We start from the raw sequence: 23224 nt of genomic DNA on the forward strand, positions 1-23224 counted from the left end.
CTAACAGACTGCCTTGAGGAACTGCATTGCTGTACTACTTGCTGACAGCCAAAGAGTCTATAGCTGATTTTGCTTCTCCTAAACATGAAGATATACATATAACTAAAAATTGAAATCGACAAACAAAAATGAAGCCTCAGCTGGAGAAACTGAATGCAGACCATGCAGGTGCCAAAGGCAGAGAGTGCCCTTCCCTCAGAACCTCTGTCTCTGAGAGTGTTGGTGAGATCACTTTCAGGACTCAATAACATTAAAGGAAACAAGCATTTAAAGATATTTGAGGCTTTGTCTCATTTACTCACATCTCTAGCTATTACTAATACTTTTTTTCCCTTCCATATGTATTGTCGTTGTCATTGTAGGCTGGATTAGTTAACAAACATATATCTTTGAGTTGCAAAACATAAAAATAAAGCTCAGATCTGAGAAAAATATATTCCCAGATCTCCATTTTGGCTCGATGATCTCACAGATCATGATTGAAATGCCATGATTTCATCCATCTGGAGTTGCTGTTCAGTTTCAAAACAAGCCTGCAGGTGTTTATTTCAGAGCATTATCTCATCCTTGTATTATTCTAAAGTGATTTCAGCAAAATAGACTGGCTACTGGCCTGAACTGATCTCAGCCACTTGGTGCTTAGAAATAAGCAACACAGAGAAAAAGATATAGGAAATTGGGCTATGCCTGAGCATTACACTTCACATTGAACTGAAGGGGATGGCTCATATGTCTGAACCATCTCAATTTTTTCAAAGGCAGTATATCAAAAGATAAGATCCTCAACTTCTCTTCGGAATGGCTATTTCAACTGAATACAGGTTTTTATATTTTGTAGGAAAGTCCAAACATATTAACTAGCCTTGTGGCATTTTTAACAGTTATCTTAGTTATAATACACTTCAATCAGTGTTATTTAGAGGAATAAGCGTTAGACCAGGGATCTGGATACTTAGGCAAGCTACAAGCTCTATACCTGCGGAGAAGGCAATCGCAAACCTCCTCTGAACAAATCTTACAAAGAAAACCCCATGATAGGTTCACCTTAGGGTTGCCATAAATTGCAATTGACTTGAAAGCAGAGAACAGGACCTGAAGCAATGGATGCAAGCTCCAGGAAAAGAGATTCCACCTCAACATTTGGAGGAACCTCCTGACAGTAAGGGCTGTTCAACAGTGGAACAAACTCCCTCGGAGTGTAGTGGAGTCTTATTCCCCGGAGGTCTTTAAACAGAAGCTGGATAGTCATCCGTCTGAGATGCTTTGATTGAGAGTTCCTGCATGGCAGAGTGAGGTTGGACTGGATGGTCCTTGTGGTCTCTTCCAACTCTATGATTCTACACACACACACACACACGTGTGCACAAAATAAAAGAAGGTGCTAAAATAATGTTTTCTTCTTACTAAAGATCTTTTTTTTTCTTTCAAAAAGTACAAGTTCGCAAATGATGTGATATTTCCAAAACCATTGGGAAATAAATAACATACTGAACGAATTAATAAGCGCATAGGAGGAGTCATTTTCAAGGAGTGCTAATTAAGTGTACAGTAACTGTACACTGCTTCTAATAAATGCCACCTTCTTTAGGCCAATAATAAGACTACACTAATTTAAAAGTTGCATCGACCACATTTCGATACAGAAGGGGAGCATTCATCCAATTTCTCCGTGACTTAAATGCTGCCATATGTCTATGGATACCATGATCATTTGTGATATTCCGAGTTGCCAGCCCCATGTCAACTGTGTGATGAACCCACTACAGATTTTAGTCTGAACGTTAAAGTAACTATACAAGGCGCTGAATCACCAAAACTTCTTTAAAGTCCAGATCAAAGCCCAGAGCAAATTCACAACTGAACTGACACTGGAGCCAACTGTGCTTGATGAATTAGGGCAGGCAGAGAAGAGCCACCCCCAAAGTGTCACCAGATGATTCAGCCCTTGCAAAAGATGAACTATGGTATACAAATGTCAATAATAACAAGTGTATTTCAGTAGTCAAGCCCAAATGTTTTAGTACTATGAATGATGATCACTGCTTGGTCCACGCGTGCATTGATTGAGAGTTCCTGCAAGGCAGGGGGTTTGGACTGGATGACCCTTGTGGTCTCTTCCAACTCTACAGTTCTATGGTGTTTATCACACTGAGGTTTTTGAAGCTCAGATCCGGGGTGACTCCTGGTTCAGCTAAGCGAATTCACGTTGCAACTTGAATGCTTTATCACACCTGGTTGTCCTTCCGTTGCCCTTCTGAATCGAGGGGGAATCAAATCCAAGGCAAGTCACGTGATGCGGATTCAAGCAAAGCAGAGTGAGTGAAAATTGTATTACCACACCGGTGGGATTCAACTATTTGAATCAGCACCCTTGCGCATGCTCAGTGGGGATCTGAACGCATCGTGACCTTGTACGTTTCTGGGGTGAAAAGGGGCGCAAGTTCTTGTTCCCTGTTTCGCGTAATTGCATGATTTCGTGAATATTTGCCTTGTGAATATTTCTGTGTCTTCTTCACCCCCCTTTTTATTTTCCCTTCCATTTCAGCAATTTCAACACACACATATATTGATACTGTAGATATACATACATATCTATATATTCACATTCACGCACATACACACATATTGTATATATATACCCATAAAATGAGTTGCCCTGAAAGTGAAAGAAGCACCGAAAGGAAATGGGGAGAAATTGCAGCGCCGCGTGATGTGGAATTTGCAAACCAGGGGTTTGCGGTGGTGTACCAGAGCAGAAGCAAAGTTGCATTCCACACCAGACCAATTCGGAGTGAAATCGAAGTGAGCTTGGAAGCGATTTCTGTGAATTCGCTTGTTACCGATTTCATCAAAATGAGGGGTCACTTTGGAATCACTGCAGAAGCGCCACGGAAGGGGCCCCCATAGAAAGGAATCACATGTGATAACACATCATGTTATAGCGTGAATTCGCATCGTTGGACCCGCAGTCATGTTGGATCTGAGCTGCAAAAAGCTGCAAAAACCTCTGTGTGATAAACACCTGAGATTCTATGCTGTGTGTATGCAGTTCTTCATCACCATGAGACATCTGGAGCCACCTTCCCTTATGGATTTTTGAAAAAAACATGGCGAAGCTAGATTCCCAATCAGTTTTTCATAAATTGTTGGATTTGACCCTATCCTTTTGAGTGGATATTCATCATTTTTAAAAAGAGTTGTACATGTATAACCCAGTGTTTTACTCTTAGACAACCCAACACACAGATGAGATTCAGTCACAGACATTTAGAATATACACAGACAATAGTTGGGGGATGGCTAGCCAGAGGATTTGATGAGTCAGATCTAGAACGAGATTTATTAGTTGTGAGAATGATGTCTAAGAGAAAAGTATGCATTCATTTCCCTTGATGCCTGTGTTTGAAAATGCTGATTGTCTCTTCTGTTCCAGGAGCAAGAGCTAGTCAGCTGCCAGGGATGGGATCTTACACACAAATGGGAATTCTCTGCTGCAGCTATTGTCATTCCAGGACCGTAATGCTAAAAAAAGAGAAAAAGATGAGGAGAAGAAAAAAGGATGGAGTGATAGAGGAACAGTTGGGTGGAATTTTAAGCACTGTTAGAGGAAAGCTAATTCACAAAAATAGAAAGAAATTGCATGTTAACTGTCAGTGTAGGCATCCTTTGTGTTTCACCATATGATTAAAAAAAGCTCTGCACACAGAAAAGTAGCATTCTCTATTGACTGTAGCCAACCTTGTGGAGTTTGAAGTCTGAAGTATCTCAAAACAAGCTTATGGAGGGAACCCAAATACCATTACAACTGGCACTGTGCTGCCAAGAACATTAGAAATGCACTTTCTCCTTACATAACTCATGTGAGGAGCACAGGCCTTATCTGGGAGCCACAGAGTACTTCCAGATTCCTCCTGAAGAACTAATTGGCTCCTCAATGGAGCACATATTCTTCATGCAAGTTGTTTTGGGGAGGAATGGGCCTTCATAAATGGCAACACTGGAGCCTTTTCTTTCTGTTGCCATACCATGTCACTGAATTTCAGAATTCAATGGATGAAAGTGGGTTAAAAATAGCAATGTGGGTCTCCAGCCTCTGGCAGTTGCCCACCCTTAGTATAGACGACGTGTTCATGTCACCTCAACTGCAAGTCAGAATGGCCTGGGGCACATAGGATCCTCCAAATACTGTTGAACAAGGCTTGCAGCTTGGTTCCCCAGTGAGCATTAATGGCTGCAGGTGAAAGCAGCTGGGGTCCCAATGGCAGCTGGCATGATCTGCACACATCCCTCCCCTTTACTTAGACATTTACTCTTGAACCAATTTTAAAAAGTATTCTTATTGCAAAATGTGCAGATATTTTTACCATGCATCAACTACCAAAATACATGGTAGAACCATGTGGTAGAATTATACTCTGCAAGGTCTCCTTGTCTTTTACTTTTCCAACACAGGGTCGTTGTTCCCACCTTGCCCTTAAAAGAGGAATTCTGAGGAAGCAGGATCATGAGAAAATAATCCTCAATTTATTTCGAAAGGAAAGAAATTCCATGGAGGATAGGCAGTCTTGGACCCACACACTCCACTTACCACTGCTGTATCTGTACCAGATTTGAACACAGTCTTCATCTTCGGGTTTAGAGTGGACCCCATCATCTGGCTGATTACCATCCCAGTAGTTATAGTCATAGGAAGAGCCATCTGTCCATTCAAAATTGCTTTCCTGCCAAAGGCATCACTGAGAGATGAGTATCATGGCAAGCAAGGGAATGTTTGGATCTCAGAAAGCACGTTTAGCTTTACAATGTCTGCCAGACCCAGCAAAGATGGTCAGCAGTATGGGAACTGCAGTCCAAAAATATCTAGAAGACCTAAGATTCTCCAGCCTCATGTTAGCAGAATATATGATAAATGGTATGCATTAAATCAGGTGTGGGAAAGTTTTGGCTCTCTGGGTATTTTGAACTGTAGTTTCCAGATCCCTAACTATACTTCATGCTGTCTGAGTTTGATGGCAATTGCTAAGCAAAATATCTGACCTGACATTAAACATTTGCTGTCTTTATATATCATCCAGTGGGAAAAGAAGCAACAGATAGTCCGAGATCAATAGGCAGCTCTTTATTAAACTCTGTGTCTTCACCATTAGTATCATCTCACATTTTTGCTTTTTTTGTCCTCTAGTTTGACAAAGCATTGTCTAAAATGCAAAACTTTGCACGCTCTTTTGTGATCTTTGGGTTTGCTTCAGAAAGGTAAGCATTTTTGGATTTTTTTCTAATAGCCAATAGCTCTTTTGGTTTTCTGTGTGATTTGGAAAGTAATCAAAAAGAGGCTTTCTCACCTGTCTTAGATCATTAAGACCTGTCCAGATATCAGTAGGTATTCCAGGTACTCGGCTGTTCACCAGGTCATATACAAATACGTTCTCTTCCCAGCTGTAAAAATTCATATTCACAACTTCACCAGGGATAAATTCTAGGGTGAGGAAACTCAGGCCCCAGGGCTGAATCTGGCCTTCCTGGAGTCCCCGTTTTGCCTCTTTGCCAGTAAAATACACGGCTATCTTTGGTCCCACTATATTTTGGATCCCATTACAATTTTTTATCTTTGAACCCACCCATTGGTTTTTGGAATACAATCTGTAGAGACTTCTCAGATATTTAATTTGGTCCTTGGGTTGAAAAGAATCCTCACCCTTGGGGTAAATAATAGAATCATACAGGCATAGAATCGTAGACTTGGAAGAGACCCCAAGGGCCATCCACTCCAACCCCATTCTGCCATGCAGGAACTCTCAGTCAAAGCATCCAGTCTCTGCTTAAAGACCTCTAAGGAAGGAGATTCCACTACACTCCGGAGAAGGAGTGTGTTCCACTGTTGAATAGCCCTTACTGTCAGGAAGTTCCTCCTAATGTTGAGCTGGAATCTCTTTTCCTGGAGCTTGCATCCATTGCTCCGGGTCCTAGTCTCCAAAGCAGCAGAAAACAAGCTTGCTCCCTCCGCAATATGACATCCCTTCAAGTATTTAAACAGGGCTATCATATCACCTCTTAACCTTCTCTTCTCCAGGCTAAACGTCCCCAGCTCCCTAAGGCGTTCCTCATAGGGCATGGTTTCCAGACCCTTCACCATTTTTGTTGCTCTCCTATGAACATGCTCCAGCTTCGCCACATCCTTTTTAAATTGTGGGGCCCAGAACTGGACACAATATTCCAGGTGGGGCCTGACCAAAGCAGAATAGAGTGGCACTATTCCTTCCCTTGATCTAGACACTTATACTTCTATTGATGTAGCCTAAAATTGCATTGGCCTTGTTAGCTACCGCATCGCAATGTTGACTCATGTTCAATTTGTGGTCTATTTGGACTCCCAGATGCCTTTCACACATATAAATCTCGTTCAGCCAGGTGTCCCCCATCCTATATCTGTGCATTTCATTTTTCCGCCCTAAGTGCAGTACCTTACATTTCTCCATGTTGAATTTCATTTTGTTAACTTTGGCTCAACTTTCTAGTCTATTCTGGTCATTTTAAATTTTAATCCTGTCCTCTGGAGTATTAGCTACTCCTCCTAGTTTGGTGTCATCTGCAAATTTGATAAGTATGCCCCCAATTCTGTCATCCAAGCCAGGACCCCACTGGTCACTTCTCTCCAAGATGAAAATAAGCTATTGTTGAGCAACCTTTGGGTTCGGCCAGCCAACCAATTACAAATCCATGTAACAGTTACTTTGTCAAGCCCACATTTCACTAGCCTGTTTGCAAGAATGTCATGGGGAACCTTGTCAAAGGCCTTACTGAAAACAAGATATATTATGTCCACAGCATTCAGTATTTTACAAGAACAATCATAATCATCATCATCATCATGATCACCACCACCATCTAACCATAATATAAGTCACCCTTCTCCTGATCAGGCCTGGATGTTGTACTTTCTTTTGTTTTTAATTTTAAAATTATCCTCAACAACAGATAAGCACAGGATTGCCCTGCATGGCACTCCTCCTCATTCCCATTAAAATATAGAAGACAGAACTGGTTAGGTTTTCACAGATCCATGCTGGAATAAATAATGGTGGTCTTGAACCTGGACTGCTTTATAAGGGAATAGTGGCATCCCAAGGGTTAGTGTCACCCAGTGTGGTAACTCATGGTGTCAGTCCCCATTGACCTCCTCCTATACCACGCCATACACAATTCTTAGTAATGTTTTTTGTACAAATGTTACCAATAAATCATATTGGAATGGCAACGGTCATGACATAAAGAACTACCAAAATTAAAATTAAATTATGGAGTGACAGCCTAAATGTTTTTACATGTATATGGTTTCACGTGGCTAAAGTAAAAATTTGGTAAGATGTGATGTTTTTAAAGAAAATTTAAAATTAATAATTTTTAGATTAAAAATTAATTTAAAAAAAAACCTGGCACTTTTCCTTTCTCTTCCCATCCCACCAACACTGACATTTTTTTTTACTGAGCTGGAGCTCAGTAAAGGGATGCAGGTAAATGCCACAGCCTATTTCTGCCAAAAGGCAGATATTTGGGGAGCAGTGGTATCATGGCCCATACCCCCTTGTGATGCCCACATAAGGGAAACAGACAAGCAAATCCATAAGGGGAGTAATGGCTATTGCTCACAACATCTATATGTAAAGCCCAGCAACATGCTTTTGTTTAGGATGGCTGTAGAACAGGAGCAAATAAACACTATTGTATTTACATCCCACTCTTGGGTTTCCCATAGGAATCTGGTTGACTATTGTGGAAACAGAATGCTAAACCAGAGAGATGTTTGGCCTGATAAAGTACAGCTCTTCTGAAATCAGAGTAGTGAGAAGAGGAGGAAAGTAAGAGCATCACTTCAGGACAGGTACCACCACAAACATCAACTCAGATACCATAGAAATGAGGAAGATGTCAGACTGGAGAAAATGGATTGAAATATCTGTTGTTTGTTTCTTACCTGTGAATGGATGCTAATTTGGCTGATTTGAGGCCAATGGAAAACTCTGCACAGTATAAGTCAGCCTCTGCCCATGTTTTATTGATGGGAAAGTATCTGTAGCAATACCCTTCATATTCAGTCCAGAAGAGAGGACAGGAGTAGGACATGATTGGTTCTGGCAAAGCTGGAGAGAAAACAGAAACTGGTTAGAGGTATGTACTAACTCAAAACTTCTCACTTGGAGTAGCTGTTAGATTAATTTACTATCAGTCCTGGGAGACCAGAAGGTTACAAGGGTCAAGAGGCATAGAGGCCTCAACCACAGCCAGTCCTGTTGTCAATGCAGCAGCTGTCATACCCTTGTGTTTTGACACCCCTGGTTATGGCCAACATATGGGAAAGGGAGAAGGAGAAGCAAATGGAAACACCAACACCAATCCTCTACACTATAGATTAGATAAAGCCTTTTTAGCTAGTTAAAATTCATGTGCATCTTCAGGGCAGCAATGACGACCCTATAACAAGTACAGTCAATTGCTATTGGAAGCATTTCATTTATTTATGTATTTATTTGATTCTTTTCTCCCATATTCATAGAATAACATAATAGAGTTGGAAGAAACCACAAAGGCCAGCCAGTCAATAATTAAAAATATTTAATGAGATAGATACTTGGAAGTCTGTTTTAATCTATGTGTTCAAGTATATAATATGTTATGTATGGATATTATTGTATAATAAGTACATTTATTATGTGTTGGTTTTATTTTGTATTGTTTAAGTGTTATTTTATGTTTTTAATGTGATGTAAAATCAATAAATATAATTATTTTTTTTTAAAAAGGAAAATCTAGTTTGAGACCTAATTCATGCTGTTGATATGCAGCACACATTGCTTTGGGATTATGTAGTGTAAATCACTTATGTAGTGGAGTCAGATATCTATTAACAGTGCTATTCCACCCTTGTGTTAAATGGTGAAGCTGTACAGCTGAATGCACACCCAAATGTGCAATTGAAAAAATATGTACATGTGCACACAGAGACATATATGTCTGCATGTACAATGGCACTCCTCTTCCGCAAATTTGAAGGGAATGTGGTCATTTTGCATCAGATAAAAGTGTCCAACTGTTTCCTAGTGCCAGAGTGAAAACTAGAAGGGCTCTTGTTGTCTGGAAGAAGGAATTTTAGTAGGTGTTCCTTGTTACCGAGTTGTGTGACAAGGATTACCTATTATTATTATTATTATTATTATTATTATTATTATTAATGTTTATTTATATAGCACCACAAATTCGCATGGCATTTTAAAGAAATCATTAAAGCAATATATAACCTGCCATATATGTTTGCTTTAACCAGCTGTGCCAATCCATTATGTAGGAAACCATTTTCCTTTCCATACAAAACATTTAATATAAACCGTTTCACTTTTGATACAAACATTCATAACAGGCTGCAAGGCAGTGCTAACTGTCCCTTAGAGAACAATCTATATTATGCTCAAGAATACTTTTGAGAGAGCAGACAAATTGCAAAAGACTAACTGCAGAATTTTAAAGCTTTCTCATATAGGTTTGCCGAATTTCCTTCTTCTGCACAACCATTCAAGGAGCTCTTTTCAGTTTTCCGTCTGGCAGCCCTATGGAACATATACATATGTAAGTTACCAAATAATCCTATGGACTCTTGGTACCTGATTTGTCAAGCTGTCATTCCTATTCTGACTGGAGGATTCTGCAAGCTCTGGAATAGACATGATGAGAAGGTGGTTTGAATAGATGAGCCAAGGTTTGGCACCTGTGTCTGTTCATGTATGGAAAGAATAAGAAATTTGGGGGTGACAATTTGGTAAGTTTGGTGATGAGATATGGTAGTATAATTCCTTGCTATGTGTCCATGAGTTCCGGCTGTACATACGGGTGGTGAAATGCCGCCCCTCTTTGCTGCGTATCATACCCGGAGCAGCCAAACCGTGCGCAAACGATACACAGCCCTATGATGCCGCTTCCTGTGTGTGACGTGTGGATGCTACATGTTGCGTATGTCATCATGGCAGCCCTCGTATGGATGGGAGGCCGGCACAATGACGACGGCGGCACATTCTAGGGTTCCGGAGCATTCAGTTACGGTGCGCTCTAGAACCCTAGAATCAGCGCTGCCACGCTGCTTCCTGTCTGTGTGTACCAGGCCTAAATAACTCTTCAGCAAATGGCCTCTAAAGTCTACGTCTCATGGAAAAATGAAATAATCTGAGCTACTCAGCTTTTTGGTATGCTGTACCCAATTATCCCAGCAGGTAACATTAATCTGATTAGCTCCAGTGCGCAAGAGGTGACGCCAGGAATTCTGAGGTTAAACGTGACAGAGAAAAAAGGGAGAACAAGCCAATCCCTCATTAGCACCTTTCTTGTTAAGCTGCTAGTGGCAGGCTTCAGCCTATTCTTTGAGAAAACAGTCATTAGGCTTTTAACTGACAATGATCAAAGGTGTTTTAATTGTCCCTGGGTTTTGCTATTATTTGCTATTTCTATTCTAAAATGAAAACGGAGGGTCAGTAGGAGTCAGATCAGAGGCTGCCCATGCGCTGTAGATATAATGCAGTTTAACACCGCTTTAACTGCCATGACTCAGTGCAATGGGATTCTGAGGTTATTTAGCCTTGGAGTTTATTACACATGAGGAATTTCTCTTAATTTCTAATGAAAAGAAAGTGGGGCCAGAAGGCATTCGCGTGAATTTGCTAGTTCGGCGAATTTACGTGACTGCAAATTGCGTTCGAACTGACTTCCCATTGCCCAAAAATAGCTTGCCATTGCCCAAAATTGTGTGTGATCACATCTCACGCAATAACGTGAAACCCCATGATTGCATCTGGACTGACTTCCCATTGCCTGAAATTGCGTGTGGTAGTCTATCACGCAATAATGTTAAACCCCATGATTGCATTTGGATTGCCATTGGATTATACTTCCAATTTCCCTTTTCGGATAACGTCCCTTCTCTCTCAGAGAGCTCTGAAGCCACAAACCAACTACACAGCCCAGGATTCCATAGCATTGAACCATGGCAGTTAAAGTGAGGGATCTTTGATCCAAAACATACTGCAGAAATAATCCAGTTTGAGACCATTTTAACTGGCTAAGTGCTAGGGAATTAACTGGCTAAGTGCTAGGGAATTCTGAGAACTGTCGTTTTGTCTAGTCTGTCAAAGAGCTCTGGTGCCACATTAAACTACCATTCTCAGCACTGTGCCAGGGCAGTTAAAGTGGTCTCAAACGGGATTATATTTGCAATGTGTTTTGGACCTATATTCTTCTTTCAGAACCCTCACCATGCAGAAATAAACTACAGATATTGCAGTTATGGAAAAAGAGGGGATCTGTGAAACTTTAGTGTGAAACTATCCGCATACTTTCCCTAGGCTACATCCAAATTCATTTTTATTAAGTTGTATTTCAACAGGAATCAGAAGCATTTTGCATTCCCTAGATTGCACTCATTATAATCTGTAAATAAATGTGCAAAATGGAGGTGAAAATAATGCTATTCTGAGATGGATATCAAATGGGATATAGTTCAAATGTTGAACTTGGATGTGGGAGATCCAGGTTATAATCCCCTCTCTCTCGACTTGACTATTGAATTCAATGGAGAATGGCAGGATAAAAAAAATAACTAATAAATAGATATACTTTTTCAAGACAGCTTCCAAAGTAAGATTTACTGAAGTGGAGCTCAGACACATACTTTTCCTAGACCGCAGCCAATATTTATTTATAGCTTTTTTGTACTAAGCAAAAATCTAGATTATATCTATATACAGATATATCTATATATCTATGTACAGTGGGGCCAAAAAATATTTAGTCAGCCACCAATTGTGCAAGTTCTCCCACTTAAAAAGATGAGAGGGGCCTGTAATTGACATCATAGGTAGACCTCAACTATGAGAGTCAAAATGAGAAAACAAATCCAGACAATCACTTTGTCTTGATTTGGAAAGAATTTATTTGCAAATTATGGTGGAAAATCAGTATTTGGTCAATGTCAAAAGTTCATCTCAATACTTTGTTATATAGCCTTTGTTGGCCATGACAGAGGTCAAATGTTTCCTGTAAATCTTCACAAGGTTGGTACACACTGTTGTTGGTATGTTGGCCCATTCCTCCATGCAGATCTCCTCTAGAGTAGTGATGTTTTGGGGCTGTTGCTGGGCAACACGGACTTTCAACTCTCTCCTAAGGTTTTCTATGGGGTTGAGATCTGGAGACAGGCTAGGCCACTCCAGGACCTTGAAATGCTTCTTACAAAGCCACTCCTTCATTGCCCGGGCAGTGTGCTTGGGATCGTTGTCATGCTGAAAGTCTCAGCCATGTTTCATCTTCAATGCCCTTGCTGATGGAAGGAGGTTTGCACTCAAAATCTCACAAGACATGGCCCCATTCATTCTTTCTTGTACACGGATCAGTTGTCCTGGTCCCTTTGCAGAGAAACAGCCCCAAAGCATGATGTTGCCACCCCCATGCTTCACAGTAGCTATGGTGTTCTTTGGATGCAATTCGGCATTCTCTCTCCTCCAAACACGACGAGTTGTGTTTCTACCAAACAGTTCTACTTTGGTTTCCTCTGACCATATGACATTCTCCCAGTCCTCTTCTGGATCATCCACATGCTCTCTAGCAAACTTCAGATGTCCCTGGACATGTTCTGGCTTAAGCAAGGGGACACATCTGGCACTGCAGGATCTGAGTCCCTGGCGGTGTAGTGTGTTACTGATGGTAGTCTTTGTTACATTGGTCCCAGCTCTCAGCAGGTCATTCATTAGGTCCCCCTGTGTGGTTCTGGGATTTTTGCTCACCGTTCTTGTGACCATTTTGAACCCACGGGGTGAGATCTTATGTGGAGCCCTAGATCGAGGGCGTTGGTCTTGTATGTCTTCCATTTTCTAATTATTGCTCCCACAGTTGATTTCTTCACACCAAGCTGCTCGCCTATTGCAGATTCAGTCTTCCCAGCCTGGTGCAGGTCTACAATGTTGTTTCTGGTGTCCTTCGACAGCTGTTTGGTCTTCACCATAATGGAGTTTGGAGTGTGACTGTTTGAGGTTGTGGACAGGGGTCTTTTATACTGATAAAGGGTTCAGACGGGTGCCATTAATACAGGTAATTAGTGGAGGACAGAGGAGCCTTTTAAAGAAGAAGTTACAGGTCTGTGAGAGCCAGAAATCTTGCTTGTTTGACGGTGACCAAATACTTATTTTCCACCATCATTTGCAAATAAATTCTTTCCAAATCAAGACAAAATGATTGTCTAGATTTGTTTTCTCATTTTGTCTCTCATAGTTGAGGTCTACCTATGATGTCAATTACAGGCCCCTCTCATCTTTTTAAATGGGAGAACGTGCACAATTGGTGGCTGACTAAATACTTTTTTGCCCCACTGTACGTGCCACAAGAATTGAAATTAGTTAAAAAGTTGGATAAAGTTTCTAAGAGGCAGTACAGACCAGGCCTGCAGCCGCTCCTTTCCACACTGGATTGGAGATGCCATGCACCCGCCACACTGTTTGGACGCGGTGCGCACGTAACATCATCAACGTATGCCATATATGGACAGTGCCATGTAGAGATGGCACCGTCCATATGTATTAGGGTTGCAGAGTGTGCGATTGCCACGCCTTCGACTGCACCCTAATTTTGGTGCCGACACAGAGCTTCCAGGCCTAAATCAACTTTCAAAATTTTCTTTTATCAACATTTCTTGATTTTTACCTAGCCACCAGTTAATACCAACAGTTATCATTTAATAATCCAGTACAAAAGGAAGGAAGGAAAAGCAGGAGCTGATGTGCAGGATTAAATTTAAACTTCAGTTTAGAATCTGAGGCCCGTTACAGATGGGCATAAAAGTACGTCCTGGGGACATACTAGGGTTAGAAAGGGGCGTCACTTCCTGACACCCCTAACCCTAGTATGGACCCAGTCCATACAAAATGGCGGCGCCCGTTCCACACAGGGGCCGCCATTACATCACGAACGCGCTGCATCCAAAAGAGGCGGCGCAGATATGATGTCGTCGCACCGTGCAAGGGCGCCTAGAGTGCCCTTTCCGCGGCGCGAGAAGGAGCGCCGAAACGGAGGTCCTTCTGAGGTTTGCATCCCTGGCGCAGCCTTTAGACGGCCCCTTTCTCATCCTTCCCTCCACCATCAGGTGTCCTTGGGGCATGAAGCCCCAAGGACATCCCTTTCCAGGCCGCGGGGCAGAGGCCTTTTGCCGCTTCTCCACGGCCTGAAAAGCGGCGGATCGGGGTCTCAGAGGCTGCCGTTGTGGCAGCTGAAGCCCTGATACAGTGGGGAAAGGGCCGCTTACAGGCCACCCCAAACGGGCGGTCTTTAACACACCATAGAATCATAGAGTTGGAAAAGGCCACAAGGGCCATCCAGTCCAACCCCTTCTGCCATGCAGGAACTCTTAATCCAAGCATCCCCGACAGATGGCCTTCCAGCCTCTGCTTAAAGACCTCTAAGGAAGGAGACTCCACTACACTCTGAGGAAGGAGTGTGTAGCTTGATTACAAAAGCAATGAAATGTAGCTTATGGTGACCCAGTTTGGAGATACTTAAATCAGAAACTTTAACTTACCTTGACTGATTTTAATATTGGTGTGTGGGAAAGCCTGAGTGATGAGGAAAACCCCAGAGAGGGTAGCATAAATATTCCAATTGAATATCATTGCTGATTGAGAAGTCTCTCCAAGTCCAGAGAAGCCGACAGCAAACTTTCCAATGCCTTCCCGCAGCTCCCTGTCCCTTTGTAGTGCCACTGAAGTTAGAGGAGCAGCTGCCGAGAGGCTTGGTGGACAACTCCCTCCTCTGAATGGAAAGCTTTCAACAATAACTGTTGGCTCCTCACATCATAACCTCACATCACCTCACATCACATCGCATCACTGCCCCCCATCTCTCACATGCACCATTCTCTCATTTCCCTCATGCACAAATACCTCTCTCATCCCCTTCCATACACAGTCAGACTCACATACCCATACAAACATTTCTGCCAAGCACATACATAGGCAATCCCTCCATACACCCATTTCTCTCATTCTCACATAGACATAAAGGGACACATAAATATACAATGCTCTCACTTTCACACACAAACACTTTGGATACACATGTACAGAAATACATTGCTGTTTCTCACTTTTTCTGGCTCTTTCCCCCACACTCAAATATTGTGCAGTTTGTATCGTTTCCCCCCAAAAATCTTTCCCAAATTTTCCCCAAATAATTGTATGATTGTATGCATTTTTCAAACAACTTGTTTTTGCATTGACTTTGTGCATGTTTTAAAATGTATGCATTGAGTGATGGACATTTTTGAAATTTACAACGTAGTTTTGTACAGGTTTTCCCCCAGGAAATGATTTGCAAGGCAAGGGGACAGACTAAATATTTTTGTATGGTAATTCAAATCTAGTTGATTTCTTTTCCGATCCTAGTTAAAACAGATTTGTGAATAAAACCTGTTTCCTTTACAGCCAAACACCTTTACCTTCTTTTGGGTTACAAGACTGGTCAGCTAAGTTTAGGAGGTCAGTGATTATTAGAAGAGGATTACAAGGGTGACTGGGAATAACAGATGGGTCAAAGCTCTTACACTTTGCAACCATCAGAGAAGCACATCCAATTCATATTTTGGGGCCCTCAGGCAGACTCATGATAAAAAGGGCTTAGCTGAAAGAAGCAGAATTCCAGAACAGCGGGATGACAAAATATGGCACTTACCTTCTTTATTGAGGCATGACTTTCTGTAGCAAACAAGCACTCTCATTACTGCAGAGCAAGACTGACCTATGAGATATCTGTACTGTACTTATTCTCATGCAACAACATGACCAAGCATGATCCAGTAGTTTGCAGACTGGACAGGGATTTGAGAGATCCAGTTTCAGGTCTGCACTGAGCCAGGGAAAGTCTGCCCTGAGTTGCCACATGACAGATAAAGTCCTACTTGATCGGATGGATGTGAAGAAAAATAAACCGAGGAAGAAGAAAGCCATCTATGCTCCCTTGAGCTCACTGGAGAAAATGAAACAAAGTAATGAATCTCATTTCAACACTGGAGATAGAACAGCATCCTTCATTCCACCTAAGGACAGAAATAAGTTTTACGGACTGCAAGGCAAGCTACACCAATTTCCTTCGAGGTTTCTCTCAGTGCCAGCCCCAAGACAGCCATCTCACTTTGGAGTTTATCACATGGGAGGAATTTCTCTTAATTTCGAATGAAAAGAAAGTGGGGCCAGAACGTATTCACATGAATTCGCTAGTTCAGCGGATTTACGTGAATTCGAATTGCGTTCAAACTGACTTCCCACTGCTTGAAAATAGCTTGCCATTGCCCAAAATTGCATGTGATCACCTCTCACACAATAACGTGAAACCCCATGATTGCATTCGGACTGACTTCCCATTGTCCGAAATTGTGTGTGGTGGTCTATCACGCAATAACGTGAAACCCCATGATTGCATTTGGATTGCCATTGGATTAGACTTCCAATTCCCCTTGTCTGATAAACTCCTCAGTCTAAAGTTGGATGTAAGAACAGTGGTAGTTGGAGGTGAGGGAGCTCTATCACGCAATAACGTTAAACCCCATGACTGTGTTCAGACTGACTTCCCATTGCTTGAAATTGCGTGTGGTGGTCTATCACGCAATAACATTAAACCCCATGATTGTGTTCGGATTGCCATTGGATCATACTTCCAATTTCCCTTGTCTGATAACGTCCTTTGTCTAGCAGTATTACCAGTTCATCATACTAAGACCAATGCAGAAGAAAGTTGGGATACCATCTTGTCTTTAAAAAAAAGTTGGTTAGGGCTGATTACAACTGTAGTCTAATTGCTCATCCATGTGTTACATTAGGGGCGTGCCAATTTTGGACCTTGAGCACCCCTGACAGGCCACAATGGTACATTGCTGGTGGAGTTGTGGAGGGCAAAGGAAGATAGGGAGGGGAAATACAGCTGTGTTATCATGGAAAAAGTGGGTTCATCAGGATGCTGCTTGCTCCTCCACAAAAATAAAGACTCCAGCCTACAACTTTGAACCAATCTCCAGTCTATATACCCTGGATAGCACTGGTGACAGTTCGCTGGGTTGCAAATGCTGCTGTTGGATGCCAGGAAAGTGAAGAGGAAAACAGCTATCCAGGATTTGATTCCAGATTATCATGTTGACTTGGCATGTATCACAAAGGAGCTTATCACACGGGAGGAATTTCTCTTAATTTTGAATGAAAAGAAAGTGGGGCCAGAATGCATTCATGTGAACTCGCTAGTTCAGCAAATTTAGGTGAATTCGAATTGCGTTCGAACTGACTTCCCATTGCCCGAAAATAGCTTGCCTTTGCCCGAAACTGCGTGTGATCACCTCTCACGCAATAACGTGAAACGCCATGATTGCGTTCAGATTGCCATTGGATTATGCCATACTTCCAATTTCCCTTGTCTGATAATGCCCAAAGACTGGCTGGATGAAGCCAGGGCTGTTAATCTCTTCCAATTTTGGCTGACAGGGTTTTCTGTCATGCACAGAAGAAATCTGGTCTGGGAAAGAACAGGGATTCTCTCGGTGTATTGCTTTTTGAGTGGATGTACTTTTTATAGTTCAAGTCAGTGTCATGTGGAGCTTATACTCGCTGGGACTCAAGAGATTCTGCAGGGATCCCACCCTTGAACCAACCCTGGTATTCTTCTGGAACAGTTCTCTGGAATGGGATTTGGAGGCACTGTTCTTTACTGTCTTTGATCCATCCTGGAGCTCAGAAGGTGGTGATGGGGGATTCCTGTTCCATTATAGCATGCACAAGTACATTATAACAGGTACACTATAGCAAGTACAGCAGACCCTTTTTATACGCTGACGTTTGATCCCAAGATCCCCCGTGGATACCAAAATCCATGTATGCTCAAGTCCCATTAAATATAATGACATAGCAAAATGGTGGCCCTGATAAAAAATGGAAAATCAAGGTTTGATATTTGGAATTTATACCTTTTTTGAACATTTACAAACCGTGGATGCTTGAATCCGTGTATAAAAAATCAGTTTATAAGAAGGGCCGATTGGACATTCCTTAGCTGTTGGCCTGTAGGGTCTTTCAGGTTGACATATTCCATCTAAGACGTGCTATGTGCAATCTGTAGATATAATCTTGGGTAGTTTAGGGCTATTCACTTATTATTTTATCTCAGACTGTTATTGTAAGAAGATAAAAATGCTGATAATTTGTTAGGAAACATGTATACAAACCCCACACACTTGATTCTTCACACAAATATACATATATGTATTTTCCTTAAATATATCTCCTTATTTTGTTGTACATGTGGAATTTTGCACAGAATCATCTAGCAGAATCAATGGTTTAAGGACTGGTATGTTCTGTTTGCCACTTTGGAAAAAATACCATGGTTTTAAAATACACTGAAGACATGTAAATCTCAAGGGAAGGATTTAAAGAAACCCTTCTGTTGTACCCAAGACCAACTGGCATGAATTGTCATCAAATGGTGATGTCAAACTATGTTCTTTCAGGCTGGATTTCAGTGAACTGCCTTTGGATATTCGAAGATATAGAATCAGTATGTAAACAGATCTTATAGTGCCTTTGAGACTAACTGGAAGCATGAGCTTTCATGGTCTTCCGTCTACTTCCTCCGATACATATATATATCGGAAGAAGTAGAAACCAGGGACAGTCATATATATGCCATTGGTGTGTGAGAATGTCAATTCAAATTCAAAATCCTTTGTGTATGGAAATTAAGTACCAGGTCCCTGGTTTCTACCCCACTATATGCACCTAAGGAAGGAGACTGAAGTACTGTATATACTCATGTATAAGTCTAGAAATTTTAGTCCAAAAATTGACCCCCAAAACCTAGGTCGACTTATCCACAGGTCAATGTAAATACTATACTTTAACTCTTATTAAAAAGAAGGGAACCATCCCCTGGTGAAAGGCAAGAGTGCAATCTGTCCTGAAAGCACTGACTTCCCTCTACTCTCTCTTCCATCCATCCTTTAGTGTGAGCCAGAATGGTTATGCCTGTCATAATATCGTAGGTTCTTTGGCATTGTTTTATAGGGAAACAGATAATTACGATTTTTCAGTCAGAAGCAGAAATTAGACCGGAACTATTTTAAATATGGTGGATTTTAGTGAGAAAACAGAGAATGAACACATTAAACACATCCATTTGTTATATGACTACAGCAGCAAGAATATTGTACACTAAATATTGATATCCTGGTGGATAGAAAAATTATGGAACCTGGCTACATCAGACAAGCTGACCAATCTGTTGAAGGGACATCTAATACAGACGGATTTGAAAACATGGCAACCTTTGTGAATTATATCAAAAGAAAAAGAACCAGAGATGATGTGATTGTAGGTTTTGATGTCTAGATAGGAAGGCTTTTCTAAACAGAAGAATGTTGGTTATATAATGATTGTTATTGTTCATTAAGTTGCAAAGATTTAGAGAAGTTGGTTTTGTAAAAAATGGCTTAGCTATAGAGGCATAAAATAATAGGAAATCATAGACAGAGTGGTGCAGGAAGTCTTCAAAACCAGGGCACTGGTTTTAAGTATGTACAGTATGTGTTTTCTTCATATTGATCAACAATTTCAGTGTCTTTATTTTATGAGTGTTCTGTCTGACTTTTTTGTAAACTGATTTGTCAACAGCATTCCCTTCATCCACCAAGCTGGTAATTTTATTATAACAAGAGATCACATTGATCTGGCTCTACCTCTTTTTGAGAAACCCATGTTGACCTTTAGTGATTATAGCATCCCTTTCTAAATGTTTAAGAACATCTGTTATATTCTGTGCTCTAGTCTGGTGGAACACAACAAGAGCTCTCTGGCTGAAGATTGGAAATATCCCTGAATACCCTTCAAGGCTGCAAATTCTAATATTCGATTGGATTGAAGCATAGCAGTTAAAGTGGAATCCCACTGCTAGAATTGTGAACTGTGAAAGGGCCCAGGGCTGGCTAACCACAGATAAAAGTATGCGAAGTATCAGTCATTACATATTAAGAACCTCCATTCATAAAATCGTTACATCTTGTGTGGGATTCAACATTGGTTAGTTTGGCACAAGATCCTGTCTGATCTTGGAAGCTAAGCAGGATCAGACCTGATTAGACCTCAAGGAATACCACATGCTTTAGGCTATATTTAAGAAGAAGGAAGTAGCAAAACCACCTCTGAATATTCCCTATAGTAAACCTATGGTATTCATGGGGTTGCCATAGTTTGACAGGCGATTTGAAAGCACAAACAGATACAGATACAGACACACACACGGTTTTACCATAAGTTCCACCTTCCAAACTCTTTATATCTATATTGGTAGTATCTTAATGTTTTCCCACATCTAAAACCACTTGTGCATTTTAAAGTCTTTCAACACAACTATTTTTTTAAAAAAAGACTATTATTAATGGTCCAAAATCAGAACTTAGAACAGACAAAATGGTTTTCTTTTCACTTTTTTCTAGGAATTGTAATACAAAGTCCCTTAACTTTTCCAAACTCTGGGCAGAATCCTGTTATGTCTTTAATATGTTACTCAAAACTGATACTCAGAAGGAAACAACAACAGGATCCCTCCAATGAACATTAAGCAAATAAGTGGTACCTCGGGATACGAAATACCCAGGTTACGAAATTTTCGGGATACGAAAAAATCCCACATGGAATTATTGTTCCGGGTTACGAATGTTTTTTCGGGTTACGAAAAAACTTTTGGTGCTTTTTTCGGCTTTTTCGCACGGAATTGTGGCTTTTCCCATTAGCGCCTATGGCAATTCGGCTTACGAAGGCTTTTCGGGTTACGAAAGCGGCCGCGGAACGAATTACTTTCGTAACCCGAGGCACCACTGTAGCTCCAGCAGTCATCACTGAATGTGGAATTCATTTGGCTCAACCCGGATTTGCTAGAAGAATATTGATACAGACTTAAATTGCATTTTTGTTTAATATGGTAAGACAAAAAAGCAGATCATTTGCTGATTCACACACAAGAACAGTTCAACACATGATAGTCCAAAGAGGAGGGAAAGAGTCATCATGCTAATATCACAAATAACTGAAATTAGTTGGCATCAGCCTCTGGGTGAATGCTGCCCCCCAAAGGCTCCAAAAAAGATTATTTAACACAATACACAAATGGCCCCCTCAAAGTCTCAGATTCTTTCAGTTTCCAGTTTGGTCATGGTCTCTAAATGTCCCATTCAAATGGTGTGCTGTCGGAACAGGAGCTCCAATTCATACATTAGGGATGGGAAACCTTTGGCCCTCTAGATGTTATTGACTTCATTCCCCACAGTCCAGTATCATTTGCCCATACTGGCTGGCAATTTATGGAGTTGAAATCAGAATACTGTGAGGGCCAGAGGTCTCCCTCTGCACCTCCTGCTGTACATGGATGTCCTCCACCACTAAGTGGAGAGGGACATACCCCATTCACCTCACATTTGCTGAGGTGGAAGCAAATGACACAGCTCATGTACATCAAGCTGCTGTGGATCTATGGCAGTGACGGTGAACATTTTAGAGGCCGAGTGCCCAAACTGCACTCCAAAACCCACTTATTTATCGCAAAGTGCCACGTCCCTCTGGATTTCTAGTAATGAACTCTGGCAAACTCTGCTGGGGTGATGGTGTGTGTGCCCACAGAGAGGACTCTGAGTGTCACCACCACTGATCTATGGCATTCCAGAGCCAGGCTGTAATCCAGAACCTCCCACCTCAAATTTTGACTTTAACAGGCTTACATAAGTGTAGGCTAGTTGCAGAATGATACTTTTAACAGCAGTGGCCAAGAGGGTCTTCAGTACTATAAGGTTGGATTCATGTAATAAAATGTTAACACACAAGATGAAGAGAAGAGAGATGGTTGCTTTCCATCTGCACACTCAATTCCAGAGACATAAACACATAGTATATACGTTAAGCTTGTACATGGACAAAGGACTGAATTGAGACATGACTGATAGTACCATATATTCTACTGCTAAAATAATGTCCTACATTCTATCCTATTTACTGAACATTCATCAACAAGAATGCACGGGAACAGACATCTTCCAATACATTGGCTCATAGAGTTGTAGAGTTAAAAGTTTAGAAAAGGCAAATGAAAAGCTTCCAGGTAACTCGGCATTTTTAGTCTGTGATCTGCACTAGACAATAACATAACAGGCAGCAAAGAAATTCTTAAAATGAATTTTAAAATGAATTACCTTTGGAACAGTTCCAAACAGTTGGCTACACAAATGTGAATGCAGTGGCTGACATGAGTAGTAGGAAGCCACATGTGATGAATGGTCCATGAGCGTGAAACAAATAAAAATGAGTGAAGGACAGTTGAGGCACAGAGGCTAATGCAACTGTTTTGTTACCAGTAGTCACAACAGTTGCTGTCTATTCCATAGTGATCATATACAAGTGTAGTTGTATATATATCTGCTCAGGAGCATGTTGGCAGTGTTGTCACTGTCATCCTCATGTCACCTCCAGGGAAGCTGGAGAGACACGGTCACATTCAGCCCGTGACCGGAGACTGTGCCATTGCTCCACAGCAGTGCGATGGGAGCCGAGCATCCTTCTCCAGTGTTTGGATTCTGGAGAGCCCGTTGAGTACTGGCCGATCACGATTCTTCCAATGAAGTCGTTGCTGCTTTTCATGTTGTGGCCATAAACTAAAGATAATAAAAATAAAATTAAAAATAGGTGACAAACTTAGAGCAAAATCGGTTTGTACTCAGCAATTGGTCATCAACTGCAAGGAGAGTTTCCTGCTGTTTTGAAGAAAACTAAGATGGTAGATTTAAATGAACAGAACAAACAGATCTGCAGAAATCCTGCCAGCACACAGAAAGTGAATACATTCCTACTAAATCTAAAAGAAATTGAAACCAGCACCAGATAAGATTATACTGAAACATGGACAAGAAATATCAGGTAGATCAAGTGGGACACAACCTTGTACTCAAGTATTTTGGACTACAATTTCCATAATTGTAATTGTGAGTGGTGGAGTCTCCTTCTTTGGAGGTCTATAAACAGAGCCTGGATGGCCATCTGTCAGGGATGCTTTTATTGAGATTTCCTGCATGGCAGAGGGTTGGACTGGATGGCCCTTGAGGTCTCTTCCAACTCTATGATTCTAC

The 23224-nt window shown here is 41.3% G+C and overlaps 2 protein-coding genes across 9 annotated transcripts in view; both read right to left on the reverse strand.

Moving 5' to 3' along the window:
- Positions 1–3321: 3321 nt before the first annotated feature.
- Positions 3322–14813, reverse strand: CLEC19A (C-type lectin domain containing 19A). The gene is made up of 5 exons (XM_042438386.1): positions 14603–14813; positions 7973–8138; positions 5343–5436; positions 4589–4721; positions 3322–3522 (listed from the first exon to the last, which is right to left on the reverse strand). The coding sequence occupies exons 1-5, from the start codon at positions 14691–14693 to the stop codon at positions 3443–3445; spliced, it is 564 nt and encodes a 187-aa protein (XP_042294320.1). The 5' UTR covers positions 14694–14813; the 3' UTR covers positions 3322–3442.
- A 6059-nt stretch (positions 14814–20872) lies between these two features.
- SYT17 (synaptotagmin 17) overlaps positions 20873–23224 on the reverse strand; it is a 51430-nt gene continuing 49078 nt past the window's right edge. For all 8 annotated transcript variants that reach the window (XM_042480682.1, XM_042480676.1, XM_042480683.1 and 5 more), the window contains one exon: positions 20873–22753. In XM_042480682.1, the coding sequence (XP_042336616.1) occupies positions 22557–22753 (197 nt within the window). In that variant the 3' untranslated portion in view covers positions 20873–22556. The remainder of the gene's footprint in view (positions 22754–23224) is intronic.

Source organism: Sceloporus undulatus, chromosome 8 (assembly GCF_019175285.1).
Source record: "Sceloporus undulatus isolate JIND9_A2432 ecotype Alabama chromosome 8, SceUnd_v1.1, whole genome shotgun sequence".
NCBI classification, from domain to species: Eukaryota; Metazoa; Chordata; class Lepidosauria; order Squamata; family Phrynosomatidae; genus Sceloporus; species Sceloporus undulatus.

What these genes read in the sequence shown, in the direction of transcription:
- CLEC19A (XM_042438386.1), bottom strand. Translation starts at nt 14,693, where the DNA reads ATGATATTCAATTGGAATATTTATGCTACCCTCTCTGGGGTTTTCCTC. An exon ending in GTCTTAATGATCTAAGACAG is followed by an intron (nt 4,722 to 5,342) that starts GTGAGAAAGCCT and finishes TGCCTTTGGCAG; the next exon opens with GAAAGCAATTTTGAATGGAC. An exon ending in CTGGTACAGATACAGCAGTG is followed by an intron (nt 3,523 to 4,588) that starts GTAAGTGGAGTG and finishes CTCTTTTTTTAG; the next exon opens with CATTACGGTCCTGGAATGAC.